General features: G+C 36.5%; 1 protein-coding gene across 1 annotated transcript; it reads right to left on the bottom strand.

Moving 5' to 3' along the window:
• Positions 1-720: 720 nt before the first annotated feature.
• sptlc1 (serine palmitoyltransferase, long chain base subunit 1) lies at positions 721-13,275 on the bottom strand. The gene is made up of 15 exons (XM_058412531.1): positions 13,155-13,275; positions 12,263-12,370; positions 10,199-10,293; positions 9,946-10,039; positions 9,506-9,578; positions 9,283-9,415; positions 8,966-9,095; positions 8,520-8,609; positions 8,215-8,322; positions 7,451-7,546; positions 6,908-7,004; positions 5,557-5,611; positions 3,065-3,182; positions 2,517-2,590; positions 721-1,982 (listed from the first exon to the last, which is right to left on the bottom strand). Exons 1-15 carry the CDS (start codon positions 13,206-13,208, stop codon positions 1,889-1,891), a joined length of 1,419 nt encoding a protein of 472 aa, XP_058268514.1. The 5' UTR covers positions 13,209-13,275; the 3' UTR covers positions 721-1,888.
• Positions 13,276-16,864: the final 3,589 nt, after the last annotated feature.

Genomic DNA, 16,864 nt, shown 5'->3' with positions numbered 1-16,864 from the left:
ACGGAGGTGTTTCGTGACGTAGCAAGGATCGATCCTGAGGGAGGGAAGCGGGATAACATGGATCCGGGATCCTGGAATGAATGAAACGCGCCACCTACGGGTGATAAAGTGTAGTGACTGCGCACTAGTCAGAGGACAATGAAAGGTAAGAAGTATTGTAACACAAGTTCTTAGTGAAATAAAATCAAACATCCACCCTCTTTATGATGAACACGTGCTCTTCAATGGAGTCTGAAGTGATTTATTTTGTAAGGAAAATCGACGTTTTTTTATTATATACGTTTGATTAGACGTTTTTAAACTTTCCATCGACTATTTTCTGGTCAAGTTTCTGAAATTACTCACAATGCTATCAAACTGCCTGCTGAATGTGAATTCACCTTTGCCTATAGAGAGCGATGCTGCAGCGCTTTAATCCTTTAGTTTATTCAGCTGTCTCACCTCCTTATCTCTACTCTGTGGTCAGATAAGGTTCCTAAGATTTCACACTAACACTGCATCCTGCTCGTCTCATCGACCGTTAACTTAAACCCAAATTAGCAGCAGAATCACTGAACACATCACAAATATTTCAGTAAAAACAAGCACTTATGTTTTTCAGCGTGGATTTTTTCCTTTAAGGTTATTATAGAAACCTGGAGGAACTTTCTTCAGTGTGACATGAACCAAAGACTTCATTTTTACTTTCTAAAAGAACAAAATTACAGACAAAACACAACGCCCAATTTATAAATTGATTTTATTAAAGAAAACCCCACACAGTTAGCAGCAACACAGGATATACTCTTTTGGGGAAGAAGACACATCAAGAGTTCTTTGGATGTTAACGGTTCTAGCTTTTTTTTTTTAAGGACACTATTTTCTTAAAGGAAACCCTCTGTTCTCAGATTCTGATAGAACCTTTAATGCTTCCCCCCTGTCTGAGAACCAAAGAACCTTTAATAGTGCTGAATAGCTCTTTTTAAGAGAGAAGAATTGGATTAAGGCCAAAATTTATAATTTATTTGTAAACCAAAAAAAAAATGTTAAGTAGCCATTTTGTTATCAAAAAATAAACATGATATCCAGTAATAATAAGAAAATAAATAATATTAATATAAGGTCCTTTTTGTATTCTTTTTACAGGGTTCAACATTAAACAAGTTCTGAAAGCTCTTTCTGTTGTAGGGTTCTGATAAACACAAGAACTCTTAATGTTGCTTACTGGTACTTTTTTTTTTTTTTTGAAATCCAAGACTGAAATTATTTCAATAATACATCAGTATTAAAAAAATAAATGTAAAATGTGTCCATAATGCTATGTGCAGTCATGCTGTCAAAAGAAGCTGACAGTTTCATGCAAGGTATGAAAAAAGAAAAAAAAAAATCATGTAAAAAATAATTTCATTTTTCCTGGATTAAAAAATGTTCTCATTTTAATAAAAAAAAAAAAAAAAACCAAATGTACTTTTCATTAAAATAAAAAAGCATTGTGAAATGTCTTTCTTGTGGAAATGTTGGGGGAAGATGTGTATAAAAGGAACTGGAGTATAATGTATTCTATCTATAGGTTTTTAGTATTTACTGCAGTTTGAACAACTTTCATTCAAGGCATCAGATGAAAAAGATATTTGGTGAATGGAACTTCTACATTCATTTCAGTGTGAAACTGCAACACAAAACAGATCAGTGTTTTAGAAATAATATTTATAATGAGACAAAAAGCTGCAACTATTAATTCAGTTCTCATGATGCATGACACACTGAATGTCCCACGGTGGACTGAGGTCTGCAGTTCCCACAGCCATGGCTAATTCACCATCACGAGGAGAACGGGAGATGGTCTGCACATCCACAGACATGTTATTGTTGATTTCAGTGTCTGTCACCAGGCTGGAGGCATTCGCAATTACTTAAGTGTCACAAGAGCTGCCTCTCGAATACAGGATGCGGCTTTCTCAATTTCCTCCTCCGTCTGCTCAACAGTCACCACCACTCTGATGCTAGAGAGAGGGAAGGGAATTCAAGCAGAAGACATTTCAGGCACAAGATTAAAAAAAAAAAAAAGTATGTGTAACATGCATACTAAACATATGCAAATAAGATATTTATTGAGGCATGAAAAAAACATTTTACTATTATTTTACTATTTTAAAGACAGATAAGAGAATTCGCCAGTAAACATCTTCATTAAAAAAAAGTAAATATTTAGAAAGAGTTAAAAAAAAAGTGTTTCCCTTTTATATCAGAAACTGTCATTATACTATATGAAATTAATTTAAAAGCATAATAAATATCAGGGTTTTTGTTATAAAATGGAATATATTTGTATTTTTACAGAGAATTACATTATTTTCTAGGTCATCAGTGGTGCAGGAGTTTGTCTCATTAAGATGCCATGGTCCTACAGTAATGTAGAAATACTGTTTGTATTTATTTCTGCCTAATCTGTTAGATTTTTAAAAACATTGGGTGGAAACTGTATAAAATGATCATATTTTGTTTATTTATTACTAAGTAAAGGTTTATGTGCTCACCTGGGTGGTGGAAGGAAACGCTCCTCTTTGTCTAGGTAGTGTGCCAGAGTCAGAGCTATTTGTCTGTCCAAACACTGCAAGCAAGAGATAATTAGTACAGCAGAACTGAATGAACGCAATCCAATTAAAAAAAAATGTAATGAATAATATCATCTGTTCCTTATCACTGCTACAGTCAAGGGCCTACTCTGCATTAGCTTTAAAGGAGAATTTCACTTCCAGAACAAAAATCTACAGATAATTTCCTCATCCCCTCATCACCCAACATGTTCATGTCTTTCTTCTGTCATAAAGAAATGATGTTTTTTGAGATTTAGATTTTTGTTCTGGAAGTGAACTTCTCTTTTAACATTTTTGATTCTTATATCTGTAGTTTTAAATTGGAAAAAAAACCTTATTTAACCTTGATAGATTTTCCTGCCAAATTACAATCTCTGAATCAATTTAAGTATTTAACATAAATCCTGCAGCCCAGAGCCACTGAGAAAATATTTAAATGATCCTCAGTGTGAAATGTAACGAGTTTTAAGTAATTAGATGCGTCTTACATAGTCAACGATAGAGCGTAGTGTCCTGACATCACTGTCTCTGGCTCCGGTGCTGTTCACAAGCTGAAGATGGAGCGTTGGAGATAACGCCTCCCCGACAACCTTCAAACCTGGAATTCTACAACACACAAGCCAAAAGACGAGTTTAGAAGGAAGAGTTTGTAATGATTACAGTTTTATCTATTAATACAGTGAGGGAAAAAATGATTTGATCCCTTGCTGATTTTGTACGTTTGCCCACTGACAAAGAAATGATCAGTCTGTAATTTTAATGGTAGGTTTATCTGAACAGTGAGAGACAGAATACCAACAAAAAAATCCAGAAAAACACATTTCAAAAAAGTTCTACATTGATTTGTATTTTATTGAGTGAAAAAGTATTTGACCCCTTTGCAAAACATGACTTAGTACTTGGTGGCAAACCCTTGTTGGCAATCACAGACGTCAGACATTTCTTGTAGTTGGCCACCAGGTTTGCACACATCTCACATCTCAAGGAATTTGGGCCCACTCCTCTTTGCAGATCCTCTCCAAGTCATTAAGGTTTTGTGGCTGACCCTTCAGCTCCCTCCACAGATTTTCTATGGGATTAAGGTCTGGACACTGGCTAGGCCACTACAGGACCTTAATGTGCTTCTTTCTGAACCACTCCTTTGTTGCCTTGGCCGTGTGCTTTGGGTCACTGTCAGGCTGGAATATCCATCCATGACCCATTTTCAATGTCCTGGCTGAGGGAAGGAGGTTCTCATCCAAGATTTAACGATACATGGTTCCGTCCATCGTCCCTTAGATGCGGTGCAGTTGTCCTGTCACCTGGGGATGGTCTTCTTGGAGTCATAGGCAGCATTCCTCCTCCTCCAAACACGGCGAGTTGAGTTGATGCCAAAGAGCTGGATTTTGGTCTCATTGGACCACAACACTTTCACGCAGTTCTCCTCTGAATCATTCAGATGTTCACTGGCAAACTTCAGATGGTCCTGTACATGTGCTTTCTTTAGCAGGGGGACCTTGCGGGCGCTACTGGATTTCAGTCTTTCACGGTGTAGTGTGTTACCAATTGTTTTCTTGGTGACTGTGGTCCCAGCTGCCTTGAGATCATTGACAAAATCCTCCAGTGTAATTCTGGGCTGATTCCTCGCCGTTCTCATGATCATTGAAACTCCATGAGGTGAGATCTTGCATGGAGCCCCAGACCGAGGAAGATTGACAGTCCTTTTGTGTTTCTTCCATTTGGGAATAATCGCACCAACTGCTGTCACCTTCTCACCAAGCTGCTTGGCGATGGTCTTGTAGCTCATTCCAGCCTTGTGTAGGTCTACAATCTTGTCCCTGACAGCCATGGACAGCTCTTTGGTCTTGGCCATGATGGAGAGTTTGGAATCTGATTGATTGCTTCCTTCTGTGGACAGGTGTCTTTCATACAGGTAAGGAGCTGAGATTAAGAGCACTCCCCGAGAGTGCTCCTACTGTAATCTCAGCTCCTTACCTGTATAAAAGACACCTGGGAGCCAGAAATCTCTGATTGTTAGGGGATCAAATACTTTTTCACTCATTAAAATGCAAATCAATGTAGAACTTTTCTGAAATGTGTTTTTCTGGATTTTTTTGTTGTTATTCTGTCTCTCACTGTTCAAATACACCTACCACTAAAATTACAGACTGATCATTTCTTTGTCAGTGGACAAACGTACAAAATCAGCAGGGGATCAAATCATTTTTTCCCTCACTGTAATAGCATATCCGTTATAAAGTGTCGCCAGTAGTTAATACACATGTGAGGGTCAGGGAAACCCCTTTATATAATTTTATATTTTAGTTTTTGGAAAAAAATCTTAAAAATAGAGATACTGGGATATATTGATGCTGTTTTCCAGAATTCATCCTCAGTAGGCTGCTTGCATATGTACATATTCTGTTCATTTTCAGAAGTTACCCAAAGAACAGACATATAACTACATGGAATGTCACCCAAATGAGGATGGGTTCCCTTTTGAGTCTGGTTCCTCTCAAGGTTTCTTCCTCATACCATCTAAGGGAGTTCTCCCGTGCCACAGTCGCCTCAGTCACCTCAGGCTTGCTCACTAGGGATAATTTTGTCTAACATTAATCTAGGACTTTTGTACTTTGTTTCTTATGTTCTGGAAAGCTGCTTTGAGACAAAGTCCATTATTAAAAGCGCTAGACAAATAAGATTGAATTGTTTTTTTTTTTTGTTTTTTGTTTTTTTTTAGAAGCAGTGAGTGGTTTATCTTGTATCATACTGGACAGAATGCTCGAAACCATCCAAAATCACAAGCACACCAGAGTTATGCTCCGTCTTACATATCCAACACTGAAAAAACACCTACTGTTTCATTCTCCCAACTCGTTCCAGTAATTACAGAGAGTCAGACTTGATATTAAATGGCAATACAGAAAAATGCATTGATTTGGGGACCATTTAGCAGATCTTTTGGTCCAGTGCTCATTTGTCAGGAGTTAGACTGACTTACCCTTGCAGTGCTTTGTGGACATATTTACACTTTTCCCTCAGGATGGCAAAAATTTCTGGAAAAGTAAATGAGAAAAATCTGCTTTAGTCAAGAGTTTACTTATAACTAGTAAATACTAATAATTTAACTCATGATTTATCTAGGAAATAAAATGTCTCCTGCACAGTTAACTCTAGTTCATGTATAAGTATCTTAATTAATAAGACACTTTTGTTTCAGTATTTGGTCCTTAAAGGAAAACTTGACCCTGAAGCATGTGCACACTTGAATATTAATGTGTTAAGTAATTCTACTGCTAATGCTAGGTCCAGATGCTCTTAAAAACAAAACTTCTTTTCTAATAACCATTTTCCAGCATATCCTATTATTGAACAATCAAATGTAGAAGTAACATGGACAGCACACATTGGACTTATAGTTCCAGGTACGCAAAGCACCACATTTGTGATGAGTTACGACAGAGATTCTGCTCGACTGGTCGGCAGTCTATGAGAAGATGAGCATGATGGTGCTGAGAGAAAGAAATATGCAGCTTCGGAAGTTGATCCATTTGAGCCGAGCGTACAGATGAGGAGTTGGACTGACTTAAAGACAAAAGAGCCGCTTCATTGCTCTCTCCATTACGAGATAAAGCAAGAGCTAAATCTCACCGGCGCCACTATCAGACCTATGACTATCAAGTGAAAATATCAATGAAAATTGCATTTTTTTAAATTTTTATTATAAATTAAATCTAACTAATAATCAAATTAATACAAATAATTAATAAAATAACAAAAACATGTCTGCTAATTAAACAGTGTAACATGCAAGTAGTTTTTCTTTAAAAGTATCCTGCCACTGAACTCACATGAGAGACAGAAGTTGAAAGTTTGGAGACATGCTCCCTGAAATGCTCTGAAACTCTCACTGAAATGTGAACAGACTTCAACAGCACAGAACTTGAAATATGGATCTATTGCTACATTTTTCATGATAGAGAGATCTGTATAGATCAGGAATAGTTTCAAAATGTATCTCTCTATGAAATCCCGAGTTCGGTCTGCAATCTGTTGACAGTCGCCCCTGCAGTTCTCAAACATTAAAAATATTTTTTGTAGCTTTCATATGGGCCTCAGCATATGGTCTAAATCAGGAAGATAGCCGTCTTTCTTTCTGTTTGAAGTCTTTCCAGTTGAAAATTGTGTAGTGGAACAGAGCGAGTAATCTGATGGTTAACAAAAACTCTCATTAATCTACCCACTGCTCCTCCCTTCTGAAATCATTGTGCATTTTAACAGCTTTTGTGTGCTTTGTTAAATAAAGATGAAATATAGGCTGGGGGAATGACTGCTAGAGCTGTGTATTTTACCTGGATCTTCCTCCATGATGTTGAGAGCCTCAATAGCAGCAGTAGCCAACATGGGTGGAAGAGAGGCTGAGAAACAGTAGCCCTGCCCAGACAGACGCTAACACACACAAGCATGACCGATCAGTGATGTGACAAATGTCCTGTTACTGTTTAAAGTCCAAACAAAGGATTCTAAGGGATTCCTAAAGGATTCCAAGGATTATTTCAACTCAAATCCAGAAAATGTTGCTCAAACAGTGTGTCCAACAGTCACGGTGAGCAAGTGGTTCTTTCTGCCAAAAATCTGGACTGCATATAACATACTTCATAAATGGGTCATTTTGCATTTGGCTTGGTTTATATTTCAAAGCCCACATGTATCCAGTTATATTCATTGCTTTTGATCATTCCAACAATGATGCAAAGACCATTCTTCCAAATTAACAGATTTACTGCACAAACTGATTCAGATCACGCACAGAGACGAAATGACCTACACCAATCATTTAGACAGATGATTTGCAGAGAGAGGAATATATAGAGCACAGAAAGAGTCTCAGGTACCTGATGATCAATTACAAATGACCGTCCACAACAGAATCCACCTATGGAAGCCACTGCATTCTCCATGTTGGCACTTATGAGGTCAATGTCATCGATCTGGATACAGAAAGAAGTCACAACATTATTAAGTTACTTTAAAAATACTATTAAACACTTACATGCCCAAGAATGGGCAAAATAAGTGGGTTGTACAGTGTAAAGAAGGAGCACTCAAACGTTTTGTAGCCACAGACCCCTTCCACTGTATAGTTACATGTAAATTCCATGGATTCCTTTGGAAAAGTTTTTCAAATGTTAATCTAAACATGTACAATATTTTAGTTAGTTACCAAAAAGAGCTTTTTCATTCCCAAACTTTCCACTGATAGTACACATTAGGTCAAAGGCCATCATGGTTCCTTCACAAACTGTGTACAAAATGAATCACACAGTGGACTCTTTGTCTTTATTTTGTGTGAAAAGTGAATTTAAAGGTCCACAGCTGCAATGTTTTACTACACACGATCAAAAAGATGTGGTCATAGAAGATTCATAAATATTTATTAATCATAGAGATCTCCTCTTGCTTTTGTTGATGTTTGCACAGCTCTCAATTCAACACTGTGTTAGAGCAAACCCACGAATACATTTTTTAGTTTTGTTTAATCATGTTAAAAACAATATTGATATTTTCAACAGGCTAGCAAAATCTGACCTTCCTTTATTCATGATGTGGAGTGGAACTGTCCTTTACTCACATGACTGTGGACAGTGGACTTACTTACACTAACTCCAAAGTGCTCGGTGACGCCCCGGCCATGTTCTCCCAGAACACCGAAAGACACACTTTCCTCCAAAAAGATGCGGACTTTATACTTGTACTTCAGCGTCACCTGGAAATGAAAACCATGAAAAAAAAAAACATGAAATGAGAACACCCAGTAAAAGTCATTTCACTAATTAAGCATCACTGATTAGAAATGACAAAAAAAAAAAATAACTTAAGATGGATTCACATCACTCTCTGAAGTTAAGTCTGTTTATGTAAAAACTGTACTCAGGAGAAAGTGGGGACAGTGTGTTTTCTCACCAGCTGTGGGAGGGGGCAGATGTCTGCTGTGTTCAAATACAGGCCTTCAACAACAATGAATTTTCTGGTAACTCTGGCCTTGCGTGGATTCTGTCAAAACACACAGCAGAAATCAGCCATTGAGGAAAGGATTTGGAATTATCATTCTTTTGCACATACATCTGAAACTTTTTCAGGAACTGTGAATATATATCAGCAAAATTCAGTGTTTTTATTTAACTGTAAACCTTGTCTAAGGTTATATTTCTGCAAAGAACTTTAAAGAAATGAGTTGAAACAAAACACTATTTCTAACACAATTCTACCTGCCTAAACATGACACATATGGTGACAAGACTAGGATTGTTCTTATTCTACTGTAACTGCAGTTTTGTATATTACACATATTTGTATTATATTTCCTATCACAGTATGCATGTGCAGTATGTGCAGGACTCTTTCCTCACCTTCTGGTCTTCCAGCTCCTGCTCCTTTAGCAGTCGCTCCAGATCCTCCATGTCGTTGTGCTTGAAGTACTTAATGAAACTCCGGGAAGCCTGCAGGCCCTTCTGGATTGCAAAACATGCTGCCTCATCTCTGCAAAAACGAGATCACAAACAGCACACAATAAGTTTTAAACTTGTGTATGCAGAGGTTGGTGCATCTGGAGAATAACAAAAAGAGAATGTCATCAACAAACAGAAACATTGAGAAGAAACATTATAGTTGCAACATACAGCCCTCTGGCTGAGAGGAGAGAAGCATACAATACACAACCACTTACACAAATACAATGTCGCCTCTCTTGGAGTAGGCAGGAATAGCGCTGGCTATGGTTGCAAAGCCGTAGGAGTAGATGATGGCCTCCTCTGTTCTCATAAACTTAGCCAAGCGCTCTTCTAACTCCAGGTGAACATCTAAATGAAAAGATGTTGATGGCGTGTATTGAAAGATGGCATGTATTTAAATTTTAACGGTATACAAGCCTGTGAAATGAAATCACCCACCAAACGTTCCATAGAAGCCTCTTGGGCCACATGTACCCACGCCATACTTTCTAAGAGATGCGAGTGCTTTTTGCTGAAACAGAAAAGGATTTTAAATAATGAAAGAAAGAAAGACAGACAGGCAGAAAGAACACTGTGCTATAGTTATATACAAATTACATCCTAATTTGTGAATTATATGACTCGAAATTTTTGGATTATCTTATCATGAGCACCAAAATCCTTTAGCAATACACTATTTTATCCTCTAGTAATAAATCAGTGGTGCTGACAAGATGATCATGTTTGGTCATGAAATTCATTTAATGCTGCTAAAATACACTGAGCAATAAAACAGCTGCTGCTGACCACCACTCTGCAATCAGAGCTGGATACAACCTGAATTTTAAGAAGCATGGAAAAGCAATTAGACAAATGCCTGCGTTCACAAGGGTACAAACCTTAACACGTGCATTATCGAGCAGGCCCAAGAAGTTAAACGAGGCAAAGTTAATGCACTCTTTCCCATTAACAATCATTTTGTGGCTTGGAGAGCTGTAAAAGAAAAACACGGTTACTGGCAGTTAGTAGGAGCGCAGCACATATGAATTATTCTTTCAGCTTGGACTCAACAGAACTGCTGTAATTAGTCATGACAGAGCTAATAATGTAGAACCAGTGAAACCAAAGGGAAGGTATTCCAGTTCAGCTTACCCAGTCACCACGTCATAATTTAGAGATGGTTGATCTTTCAACACAGGAGGAACCAGAGGCTCTGGCTGCCATTCTTCAATTAACTCCTCTTTTTCCTAAAATATTTCACAAAAAACATAAATTTCAGTGTTCGATCATCTGCATTAAAAGCTTTGCAAGCAGGTTAGGTTCTGCAGACATACACTATATGGTCAAATGTTTGTGGACATCTGATGCTCACACCCATATGTGGGCTTCCTCCAAAGTTTTACCATAAAGCTGAGAGCACAGAACTGTATAGGATGTCAACGTCCTGCAGCATTAAGATTTCCTTTCCCTGAATCTAAAGAGTCTAAACCTGTTCAAGTCAATGTCAATGCCCCTGTGCGCAAATTTGCGATTTGCCAAAAAGACATGGTTTGTCAAGACTGGTGTGGAACTTGATTGGCCTCCACAGAGAACTTCTCTGAACCCTACTGTACACCTCTGAATTGGAACGCAGACTGCACCGCATGCCTCGTGTCCAAACTCACTAATGTTATTGTCACTGAATGGGCAAATCCCCTGGAAGGTGGGTAAAATAGGCTGTGGCACTCACATGATGATTGATTGGTGATGGAAGTTTGCCAAGAAAACATTCCCTGCACCTACACACCACCTCCACGAGCCTGGACTGATGACACAAGGCAGGCTGGGTCCATGCTGTTGTGTTTCCTTCCAAACACTGGGTGTGTTTTCTTTATTGCACCATTCTGAGTAAACTCTATCATTTGTTATAGAAAATCACAAACTAGCCCATCTAGCACCAACACTCCTGCCATGGTCACAATCACTGAGATCACATTTTTAAACCATTCTGTTGGTTGAGGATTACCTGAAGCTGCTGGACCATATCTGCATTAATTTATGTACTGCACCGCTGACACATGATTGGCTAATTAAAAAACTGGATTACTTTGGACATTGTTTATTCTTTAGTATCCAGCAATTTATCTTAATTAATACTTAGTTTTGGTAGAAGATTATAGAAAAATATAACAAAAATTATGAAAACTCCATTCCCACAGGGCTATGATGACATTTTTTTTGATGACAGTAGTTGAAAGGCCAGGCTGTAAATGTCAGTTCAGACAAGAATAAAAGGACGGAGACACTCCAGTAATAACTTTAATATCATCTGTCATGTGGCTTAAAGGATCAGATTAATTTTCATGAATTGCAATTGATAATTGCAGCAATATAAAATTTCATTATAATCTTTGATATCACTGGGTATGTTCCTATTTTCCATTTGTTGGTTAATCATTCGAGACACACACACACACACACACACACATACATATATGTATATATTTTCTATTTCAAAAACTAGGATAATTCTTATTATAGTGATATCTACTGGATGAACAGGAACCTGAAATAACCATCAGTGATAAATAAATTAACTGATAGCACAAATATCTTCTTCGGGCTTTTCCCTTCAGGGGTCGCCACAGCAAACCATCTCTCTCCACCTATCCCTATCTTCTGCATCCTCAACACTTGCACCCACTAGCTTGATATCATCTGCTAGCACAAATATGAAGAAATAAAAAGGAAAGCACAAACAATGCATGTAGAAATACCATTTCTATCATATTATCAGATTAATTGTCATACAATGGCATTATGATGATGATTCCAATCCATGTTTATATGACTGGTGTAATGTTAATACAGATATCTCGTTTTAGGACAGATAACTGACCACAGTGCAAATACGAAAATCTTTCATTGTATTGATGAAATGAGATTTCTAAAGATCCTGCAGTGTTCTGACGTCTGCCATAAACCTGACCTAGAAGTTTTAGTTAAATCTGGTTGTTTTTTGTTTTGTTTTTTTTTTTTAAAAAAAGATGAATTAAAAACATCAGACAAAACCTTAAACATTCACTCAAAACCTTATGAAAGCAAACACTATTCATTATAATTGTTTTAATCTACCTTCTTATTCTCATATTTGACATAATCATTCATAATATTCACAAGATCAACAGTAAAGTTGTTTAGAATAAAGACTGGATAAATCTTTGAGGATTTCTTTACCTTGTCAGTGAGATCAGACCTCTCTTGCAGTTTATATGTTTTTGAGAACAGCAGTCTGATTATCCACAAGATCAGGATTCCTTCTAAGATTAAATGATATGCTGGAGCCTAGGAGCAGGAGGAAAAGTGCAGAAGTCTCTTTATCCTTCCTGATTATTTAACTTTATAATGAGTTTATATGTTATGGAGGGTAATGTGACAAAATAACTCTTTTACAATCTTCAGTGAAAACAATACAGAGTGTATATCATGTAGTAACATGCTTCAAAACAAGCTTGAAAAAAGGTTTTCGCAGTTAGAAAACCTCTCTCTGTTTGTGGAGTAAAAGTGTGTATGAGTGAATGAGGGAAAAGCAGACAGCCTGAAAGTAAACACAAGACACACAAAACTCTCCATTTTTTCATTTCTTGAATTATCCCGAGTTTGTCGTATTAAACTGCAAACCATTAGAGCTGTTAAAAAGGATAACGAGCACATTTAAAAACAAAAAAAATTATATTCTTCTATAACAAAATAAGAAACTTTTTAACTGCTTAGTAAAAGTCTTTGTTTAATGGGTTGTTGAACTTAAACAGCTAGTGTAGCTAATAAACGGGATTAAAGTCTTAAACCTAAATTGCTGCTTGTTCCCTACACTAGTGCACTTCGTAGACTACGAAAGAATGAACCCTGCACCCTCTATAGGGCGCTACATTTGCCATAGGGATTAATTCGGGATGCAACCACACTACCTATTTGGCAACCTTGTTTTACTTCCTGTATTAGCTAGAAAACAAACTAGCTTACAATTTACAATCAAAAGAGACACAAATCCGACACTGTTTCAGTGGAATAAACACACAAAACAATACATTTTTTAAACAAATTATATCGTACTAAAATTTGCACTAACCTCGTAAAAAGCTTGCACCATCTCAACTAACACCCACTGTTGCCCCGCCGCCATCTTCTTGGTTATCAGGATCACGTGACCATGCAGTATACGTCATTTTGTCTACAATGTGCTTGCGCTCTCGTGTGGACTCTAACTGAATAAATAGTGTTATTTATACAGTACTTCATTTCAATTCTAAACAAAGAATCGATGAGGATAAAAAATAAAAATAAATAAATAAATAAAACAAAGGAGGCATCTTTGCATATAAAATTAAATTCTTGATTTTCACTTACTCTTTGAATGGATTTGATGTGCACAGTACATACAGAGGCACAAATAACATATGGCAAGTGTACATGTAGGATCCTTGAAGACAAATAAATTAAAAATGATCAGTTCTGTTTTTCTCATTATTTTTCTGTGTAATGTTTCTATCAGTGTAAGGCCATACAAACTTATCATTTTCAATCCTGTGTTTTATTTTTTTATTTTTTTATTTTTTTATTTTAAAAGAGCAAACTTCAAGTCACATGGGAAAAGGAACTCAAATGAGAGAAAAGAAGGGCAAAATCGAACAGATCTGAATCTGAAATATAAAACAATGAAAATAAATGTTCAATTTTCATCTTTGAAGCACGTGTTCAGATGGAATTCTGTTGGATTTGTGCACGCTGTCTATAAAGCAAAAAAGGGGGACATACAAAGTACTATGAAACTGTAAAGAATATTATAAACGATTCCACTCAAATGTCATCATTTATAATGACAAGTGTTGTATTCGTTTAGAAAAGAATGCATTTCACTAATGAATCCCACTCTATATATCCTAAAGGTTACACGTGTCAGGTCAGATCTATGGCTTGGCTAGTTGGAGATTATTAGATGTAGATCCTGCTGGAGAATTTGGGCAGTTACTCACTCTGGATTATAGTGTGATGTAAGGTCAATTTTGAATGGAAGATCCTTTTATTTATTATTTATATTTATTATTTATTATTATATATTATTATTATTTATTATTTATTTATCGAGCTCCTTATTTAGCTCGATAAATAAGAGCTTTATCGTTTAACAAGTGAATAATACCGTACAGCTAGAACTCATCTCGTGGGCTTCATCAAGTCCACACTGTAGGTTCCTTTGACCTACTTTTAAGCATTTAAAATGACCTGCACTTATAAATTGAATGTATAGACAAAATTATAATAAAAGCAGTGTGATACATTTAATCAGAATGTACAACTATTTAATCCTAATACTATTATAATATATCAAAATAATATAGAAAATTATGAAAATATTAGTTAACAATTCAAATTAAATAGTCATACTTTCAACAATTGTTTAAACATCCTGTATCATTATTCCAGAAAAGTCCACAGACACAACAAATAATAATGATAATGATAAATGTATACTGTTTAACATAAAAAATACAAAACATATATTCTTTTATACCATAGTACAAGATTAATACTAATTGTACCCTTTTGTACATCCATAATGAAGCCTTGGAATTTCCAGTAAAATTTCCAGTAAAATATAAAATACCTGGACAGTCATGCCAAAATATAGTCAAAGTTGTTTGTCGTTCAAGTGATGTAAAGTCATTCTGTAGTTTTAGTTCTCCGGATGTCATTAGTGGCCAGCAGAGGGCGCTACACTGCTGCGTCACATCCTGGGAGAGCCATTAATGACTGGACACAGCACTGATGTATAATATTGTAGACATTAAACTTTAAATGTAAGTTACATCTTTACATAGAGATTCTAGTCATCAAGTCATTCTAAGCATAATAAAAGATTGTTTGATTGAGTGAATTTTTTATCTTTCTCCTTGTGGTCAAGGAGATTGACAGGTACAATGTTCGCAAGCAAGTTAACACCAATTTACCACAAACATTATTAACCTCTTGTGGCAGAGGTGTGTCCTCTCTCAGCCATTAAATCATGCGTATTGCGGAGACACGTCCAGGCCTGTGCTGAATAATTAGTCTTTATCTAGTGTGCCAATGTCAACATTGCCTAATGGGGTGTCTGCTTCAGTAAAACAGACACACTGCACAGTGGTCATTTCTGAGGTTTAACATTGGAAAATAGTGGTCATGTAATAATAAATGTAATTAAAGTTCATGTTTATGTTGTCATGAACATGATGTTCATACTGATTAACATTTATTAGACACTGAACATGTTTCCTGGAAGTGTTTTCTAATAGGATTGAGGTAGAAAAAAATATTAAAAGTAGAAAAAATGTAAAATGAAGGTGGTTGAAGTGTGTTGCATGCTGGCAGCCTTCATCAGACATGTGAGTTTATAAAGATAAGGCTTCTGGGTTACCATGAACAGAGAAACAAGTAGTATTATACATGAAAATTCTAGCAAATCAACATGACCTAAAATAAATTCTTTCACTTCCTTATTTCCTGAAATGATGGACAAAAACATAACATATGAAGTCATTTTCAGTCACATGAAAGGCAGAAACAGGACAGTGAGAATGCATGAAGTTCAACTATGAGGCACATACAATAAGCATGATTATTATATTATATATGATAATAAAATATATAATATACAGATTAATCTTCTAGGGCATATGTATCAGGTACTCCTATCCAGACAGAGCACATCACAGGTGCATAATGGCCCATCTGCTGCTGTTTACAGTGTTCAGCCCTTCTCTCATTTTTTTTTTAACAGTAAGATCACCACCGACATCTTTTTCTTTTAAAACAACCCTCTATTAGACAATGTGTTGGTCTACCCTGCCAATGTACAAGTGAAGACTATATCTCATAATATATGTAAACTGTCCACTATCAGTGGTTTGTCTCTGTCTGCTATTTGTCCTTAATTGTGTACCCACAAAAATGACCCCTATTGTCAAAGTTCAGAAGTTGCAAACATTATATATCTTTATACAGTAAAGTAAAATCCAACATAGAGTGTCCAAGTAAGCTGGACTGCAACGAGTGGGAAGGTTCATTGTTTAAAGTGTTAAGATCGTTCTCATTTTGTTTTCTACCTTCTGTCGAAAGTTGCCTTAAATATTTGCACAGGCGTTTGTGAAATGACAAGTGACAGGGAGTGGGTGTGCTAAACCAGGTGGAACAGTCCAGGTGGAAGACTGGAAATATTTATATTCATCCCTAGGTTTTTAGGTTGCTACTTTCTGTATGTAATAATTCAAAATGTGTGAATAATGTAAATTCATCCATTGGATTATGTACAAACACTGACTTTATTCATAAATTCTGTGCACTTTCTCGCCAGTTGAATACGAGAGTCATCGGGATTGACGTCACTGAGAAAACCTCTTCATTTGCTACCTGACCGGTTGCCTAGCAACAGCATGGAACACCAGCTGATGGCTTTGCAAAATGTAAATGATCTTGGCCTCCATGAAGGCGAGATGCCTTGTGCAGAGCTCCAGGGCCTATTCAGTACATCCAAATAAATCTACATGTTAGTGAGCTAGGCATTCCATCCTAAATGTTATTTGTGTGGGTGTGACCCAGGTGATGGTGTGTTTGCTACGACTGAAGTGACAGTGTGTTTGTGTGTTTGCTATGACTGAATGGCACAAATCAATTTGATGGTGCTCAAAAATGGCACAAATCAATTAAGAAAGAAAATAAAATGCAATCAGTGATCCTAAACAGCAATCATTACATTAATAATTAAAGAACCTTATTTAATGTGCAATAATACATGAAGTCATG

Source organism: Hemibagrus wyckioides, linkage group LG16 (genome assembly GCF_019097595.1).
Source record: "Hemibagrus wyckioides isolate EC202008001 linkage group LG16, SWU_Hwy_1.0, whole genome shotgun sequence".
Taxonomy (NCBI): Eukaryota; Metazoa; Chordata; class Actinopteri; order Siluriformes; family Bagridae; genus Hemibagrus; species Hemibagrus wyckioides.
Note: the sequence above shows the minus strand (reverse complement) of the source record. Positions and strands in the feature narration are given on the sequence as shown.